At 45.6% G+C, this 6,212-nt stretch overlaps 2 protein-coding genes across 2 annotated transcripts; one reads left to right on the top strand and one right to left on the bottom strand.

Moving 5' to 3' along the window:
• Positions 1-208: 208 nt before the first annotated feature.
• On the bottom strand, positions 209-2,199 carry LOC148200244 (uncharacterized). Its single transcript, XM_088111640.1, has 2 exons — positions 1,305-2,199; positions 209-1,227 (listed from the first exon to the last, which is right to left on the bottom strand). Exons 1-2 carry the CDS (start codon positions 2,197-2,199, stop codon positions 209-211), a joined length of 1,914 nt encoding a protein of 637 aa, XP_087967766.1.
• A 1,984-nt stretch (positions 2,200-4,183) lies between these two features.
• LOC124819880 (uncharacterized) lies at positions 4,184-6,212 on the top strand. The gene has a single exon (XM_047291488.2). It carries the CDS (start codon positions 4,464-4,466, stop codon positions 5,364-5,366), a length of 903 nt encoding a protein of 300 aa, XP_047147444.1. The 5' UTR covers positions 4,184-4,463; the 3' UTR covers positions 5,367-6,212.

The following is a 6,212-nucleotide window of genomic DNA, read 5'->3' as shown; positions in this document are numbered from 1 at the left end:
GACACGTTACCAGTGTACTCGACACTCACACTTAACGATCATTACAAATAAGTGGCAGAATCACCTGAGTTAAAAAAACAAACTGCAATATCGCCAAACATGCAAAACGCCTTCTATTTCAGCGTCAAACATTCATGTATTATCAAATTTCAAGATCATAGTCATCAACAAAATATCCAAGTATGTATATACAAATCCTTATTACATCCTAATCTATTACAATTTTAGATGTATCGCCTTCAACAGCTTCAGCACTCTCCTTGGCGGGCTCATTAACCTCCGTTGCTCTTTCGGGCTCGTTGTTGGCGACCACCTCTTCATCCTCTTCCCCCTCGAGAATAGCGTCCTCCGGAATTTCTTTCAAGGGCTTCAGGTGACCTTCATGTACATCCTTACGGACGTCAAATTCAGCTCCCTTGGTCGATACCTGAAGCAAGTGCCCGACTTGCCTCAAAGCCTTCTTGAAGCCCTTCTTATGTTCATCCATGACCGCATCCTTCAGCTCCTCGATCAACTCCTTGTGCTCAAAGATTTCTACCTTCAGCGCATTTCTCTCTCGGGCCACTATCAGCATCGAGTTCTTCGCTTGATCCAGATCCCTCGCCATCTGATCGCGTTCTTGTTGGAGGACCACCCCAGCTTCCCGAGTCTTATTCCACCGTGCCTCACCCTCCTTCAACATTTCTTCAGCACGCTTCTGCCTGACCTCACAGCCAGCATGGACCTCGGCAAGCTCTTTCAGTTGGGCACGCACCTTTTCTAACTCAGACCGCATCTGACCCCTATCCGAAGCATACGCCAGATGCCAAGCCAGCGCTTGTGCTCGTGTATTCATCTCCAGCAAGCTGTCAGCAATTTGTTGCTCGCTCATGTTCTCGATCACCTTCTTCTCTGAAGCATCCAGGTTGAGGTCCACTCTATGACCCGGCATGAAGGCGCGATCCCATATGCCCAGCGGAAGGGGACGTTCAGTGTCTTCAACCACCTCCTTACTTTTCTTTGACGCCTCGCGGTTAGGGTCGACTGTCTTGGCTTTCCTTTTGCGCACAAGGGGCACCTCAACTTGTGTTGCCTCCCCAACCGACGCCACTACGACTGGAGGTGGACCAGATGGTGGCACCTGGGAGCGTTGTTGCTCAACAGACGACCCTGGCCGATTACCTTCATCCCTCTCGCTATCAATGCTCTGAAACCAATTGATACCCCTACCTTTCCTTCCCATTATCTCTGCAAACACAAACATCCACCCACACTGGTCAGCAACAACATAACAATTTACAAAAGTAGTAGGTAAAGACACATACCAAACACCCTCGCCCCCGCGTCATCGAACTCGAGGCAATCTATAATCTGACGTGAAGAGAAGGGGCGGGGCAACGAGGTCAACACACTCAAAGCCTCCAACTCTTCAATCGTCATCTTATCCTCCGACCACGAGGTAAATTTCAGAGGCTCCTGTGTCCAATATAAGGGAAATCTGGGATTCCCCTCACCATTAAAAAAGAACCGTCGACCAGCATCGGTGATCGACACCTTAAAAAATTTTTCCTTAAAACCCCTATACGATTGCAGGTAAAGCTCTAACATTGCGTTACCTGGTTCTGAAATCAGTGACACCCACCCCTTCGTCGCAAGCGGGCGACATCTAAAGAAGTACAAAAACAAGCCTACAGTAGGCCTAATTCCTAACACCCCACACAACACCCCGAAGGCCTGTACATATCCCCAACTATTGGGATGCAGTTGGCTAGGTGCAACATTCAAGGTTCGCAAAACATCTATTTGGAAAGTGGTGAACGGCAATCTTACATACAAATCGTAGAATAACGCAGCATAACAGTAAAAGAATTCATCAGCAGCATTCTCCCTCCCATGACAAACCCTCTCATCCTCCCGACACGCTACCAGTTTCACACAAGTCTGATACCCTAGGGTCCTCAACACACAACTATTCTCAATCCAATCCATAAGGATAGCCCTACTCCTAAATTGACTCCTCAGTTCCTTTACCTCACGCGCCGCCCAGGCGTATTCATCTCCGCTAATCAGAGATATCATGCGTCCCCCTGGACCCTCACCACATACGTTTCCATATACAAAGGCTCTCTCCCCATACGGTACTGTAGTAATTGCGGCACATTCCACCGTAGATGACGGCCCCGGCGTTTCGCCCCCAGTATCCTGCCCCCTCCCTTCCATGATCAATAGTAAGTACACTAAGACGAAAGAGATTTTAGGGTTACCTGGTTGATTCTCGTAGTAACGCAGGCAATGAGACTGACGGAAGAAGAAGCACTCTCGCTAGCCGTACACGCTCTCAATGTCTGATTTTCTGCAAAAGTGACCCTAAACCCCTTCTGAATCGTGCTGAAGAAGCCAAAACGGTTTAATCGTCAAGCGCCGTAGGATTCTTTTGATCTAACGGCTACTAATTCGCGTCTCTTCACTTCCCTAAAGGAGCGGGAAAACCCTAAAATTCGTAACGCCGTGACCAGCTGTCATCCACGTTTTATCCACGTCTCCTCGTTTTCTCAACGACTCATCGTCTACTCCACGTCTCCTCGTTGTCTCCACTTCCCCTCGACTCTCCAAACAATATTCAAAGTCCTTCGTAACTTTGTCACCCATTTACTCGGACTTGGGGGACATGTACTATAGGATACCCAACCCTCCAACGGTCAACTAATAACAACCACTGAAGGTTACTGTAATGACGTTCGACCACACAGCTTGGTCGATCACTTGATAACCAACCGTAATAGCTTACGACCACGTGACGCTCTCGACCATTTGAGGCTCGACAGCCGCATAAGCGATGTCGCGACATGAGACATACGTCCGACACGTCATCCACCTAGGTCGACACGAATGATGATCGACATACAGAGGCTCGACAGACAACCGCATAAGCGATGTCGCGACATGAGACATACGTCCGACACGTCATCCACTTAGGTCGACACGAATGATGATCGACATACAGAATGTGACACCATGATCTAGCAGTTAAGCAGTTACACACCTTGACTGAATAACGCCGCGAATCACGACCATATATCGTGGAAATAATTGACTCAGTGTCAGCGCACAATTCGACGGTTACAACTTCCACTTCAGTAACTGACCGGATTTTCAGGTAAACGGTTTATTATGTTAATTTAAATATACGAAGCACACCAGAAAAAAGGTACGTTTTTCCCCTAAGAGAAAATTGATTGAGATTTTCATATTTCGAACAACACCCCTGTTGACTTGAGCGTCGGAGTGCCTTTGCAGGTACCCAGCCCACTTTGCTTACGAAGATCAGAGAAGAGAGAGAGAAATACAACACAGTGAAGCCAGCACCAGAGAGAAAGGGAGCAAGGTTGTTAGGTTCGTATCTTGGTCTCCACATCCCTACTGAAACATCGATCATTGCCAATTTTAGTGTATCCATGATGTGTCAAAGTTCAAAGTTCTAATTTGTCCAAAACTATTTTTTTCTTCTGGCTTTTTAGATTTTTCTGGGATATCAAAAGGTCTTTGCTTGATTAATGCTTCCGTATTTTTGTAGATGTTGTCTCAATGTAACTTCTTCCTTAATTTAAAATATAAAACTTAAATTTTATCATTAGTTTATTTATTAAGTTATAATTATATTGTTTATAAAACAAGTGATTTATAAAAATAAAAAATAAATGATTTTTACAAATGAAGTTGTATTTGAAAGGTTAAAATTAGAAGAAATGAAAAATTTGAATAGAAAAAGAGTGTGTTGGTTGAAAGAAAAGATAAAGTGGGAGGGAGTAATGGTTGTTGTTGGCAAATAGAAAGGGTGCACGTGTGGTGGTGATGTGACAGGAAAGTGATTTGCACATCGAAGACGAGAATATTGTGGTGTGCTGCTCCCTGCAAAGAGGCCACGTACCCCCTCTCTTTCCAGGAGTGCTGCACACCCTCTCCTCCCTCATTGGCTCCTTCCCATCGCCGTGGGCCAATCACAACGTCTCCATCTACGCCTCCCAGATACGCCACTTTTCCCACCCTCAACTTCCTCCTATTTTACCATTTCACATTTCAAATTAAATCCTTTTTTACTCTTTTTAACTCCAACATTTACTATCCACATTATCACCTTTTCTTTCAAAATCTAACATTTTTCATCTTACAAAATACATTTTTACAAATTAATAAATACTTTTTTATGATTTATATAATACCGTAATGTATTTAAGGCTCTAGGTAGCATTTGTCCTTTTGAAAGGAGATAAGTAACATACTAAATTTGCTCCAATCACCTTCGGTTAACCTAGACACGTGGCGCTCCTTCACCCAGCCACCGTGCTGCCGTTATCATTATCGCTTCCGCTCCATCTCTCAGCACCGAACCCAAAACAATCGCTAGAGAGAGAAACCAAGAGAGAGAGAAACAAAGATCTAACACTCGCTTTCGCTGCCTCTTGTTTCCACCCTCCGTGACCGTGATGGACAGTGGAGATGTCTGGAGCTTGGCCGCCTGTGCAGACGCCAACGCCGCTTCTCACGTCAACAGAATAATGCTCCGCTTCCGGCCGATCGCGCCCAAACCAGTCGCCGGAGGTTCCTCCGCCGCAGTATGCGGCGGCGGAGGAGAGGTAAGTCAGAGTAGCCACGTGTCAGTCCTCGGGAAGAGACCGAAAAGGAAGTACGTTAGGATTCGGAGGAACAGTGGATACGTGAGAAAGAATAGTAGTAATATCGTTAACGGTAGCGGTAAAGATATTGATAAGTCGTCGGACGTGGCGGTTGTGACGTTGCAGTTGATGCCGGAGAAGGAAGCTCCGGGAGGAAACTCGGTGGCCGGAGATTCGTGGTGTAAGAACGTCGATCTTGACCTAACGGTGGAGAAGATTCAGATCGTGGAGAATCGGAATCCGAAGGCGCCGTGTGCGACGGCGGAGGAAGGGAAGGGAGGAAAGGGTTCAGATCTTGTTGCGGCGGGGAAGGTGGCGGAGTCTTGGGTGACGGTGGAGAGCGTGATAAGCACGTGCATGGGGGATGGAGGTGGAGGATTAGGCTGTACGGACGCGGAGAAGGTGAGGACGCTAGAGAGCGACACGTGTCCAGGGTTTGTGTGTGACGGAAGTTTGAGGGTGCGGTGGGTGAATGAGGCGTACAAGAGGATGGTGGCGAGCGAGGATATCGTGGTGTGGTTGAAGGTGAAGGATAGCGCTAGAGCTGCCTGGTGGTGCTACTCTCACCCGGCGTTCACCTGCGGGGTGAGGTTGCAGTACACGTGGCGGAACGAGAAGTGCACGAAGATGGTGCCGTGTGATGTTTGGAGATTGGACTGTGGCGGGTTTGCATGGAGGCTAGACGTGAAAGCTGCGCTGAGTTTGGGTCTCTGAAAAAAGAAAAAAAAAAAAGAAAAGAAAAACCAGAGACGCAAACTCGACCTTATTTATATATGTATCCTTTTATATATAGACACACACCTTGACATAACTTGCTAGCTCCAGTTCTGTGAATTGAGTTGAAGCCTCCTCTCTGCAAAAGGACCTGTGTTGTTAGGTATTATTCCAGTCAGTATTTACTGCTACTACTGTTTAAAGAAAATGTTAAAAAATTGGCAGGATAAAGGGTTTTTAGGTAACGCCCTTGTTTAAAATAGTTGGAGAAGGATATTTGTCGTTTATAATGATCTCAATCAAGATGTTGTGGGAGAAGAGAACAAAGATATCTTGATAGAAGAAAATAATTGAGTTGATAGGTGAGTGAAGAGAAGAAGGTTGGAAATGGGATTGGGATTGGGATGGTGCTTCTTACTCTTTGGTTAGTCTTCTCTTGGGAGTTGGGAGGGCTGAAAAGTAGAAACGTATGGGAATTAAACATGCAAAGTGCTACTGAAAAGTGGTGTGCTTTGTGCTATCCGTGTCTTGTAGAACTAAAGCTATATTAGGGGAAGAAGTGTGTGCAAACTATGTTGTCGCTACAAGACTTTGCGACTAAGAATAATCTTGGTAAATATATGCATATATTAGTAATGGTGGTAATATCTACGTATGTATCTATCTATCAATGTATATCATTCTCTTATTGCATGACTAACTAAGTTGCTTGTGTGTGCATTGGAGAGAATAATATGAAGAATAGAGAGTTTTGTGACTGTCGTGTATGACTTTGCTGTTTATTTAAGTGGGGGCATATGGAAGTTAGGTAGAGTTCTAAAAGCAATGGAATTTACTCTTGGTGTA

This window comes from Vigna umbellata, chromosome 4 (genome assembly GCF_029865625.1).
Source record: "Vigna umbellata cultivar VRB3 chromosome 4, Vumbellata_1.0, whole genome shotgun sequence".
NCBI lineage: Eukaryota > Viridiplantae > Streptophyta > Magnoliopsida > Fabales > Fabaceae > Vigna > Vigna umbellata.
Note: the sequence above shows the minus strand (reverse complement) of the source record. Positions and strands in the feature narration are given on the sequence as shown.

Excerpts from the sequence above, each read along its gene's own strand:
- LOC148200244 (XM_088111640.1), bottom strand. The coding sequence starts at position 2,199 with ATGGAAGGGAGGGGGCAGGATACTGGGGGCGAAACGCCGGGGCCGTCA. Across the intron at positions 1,228-1,304 it reads CGCGGGGGCGAGGGTGTTTG|AGATAATGGGAAGGAAAGGT; the intron begins GTATGTGTCTTT and ends TTGTGTTTGCAG.
- LOC124819880 (XM_047291488.2), top strand. The coding sequence starts at position 4,464 with ATGGACAGTGGAGATGTCTGGAGCTTGGCCGCCTGTGCAGACGCCAAC.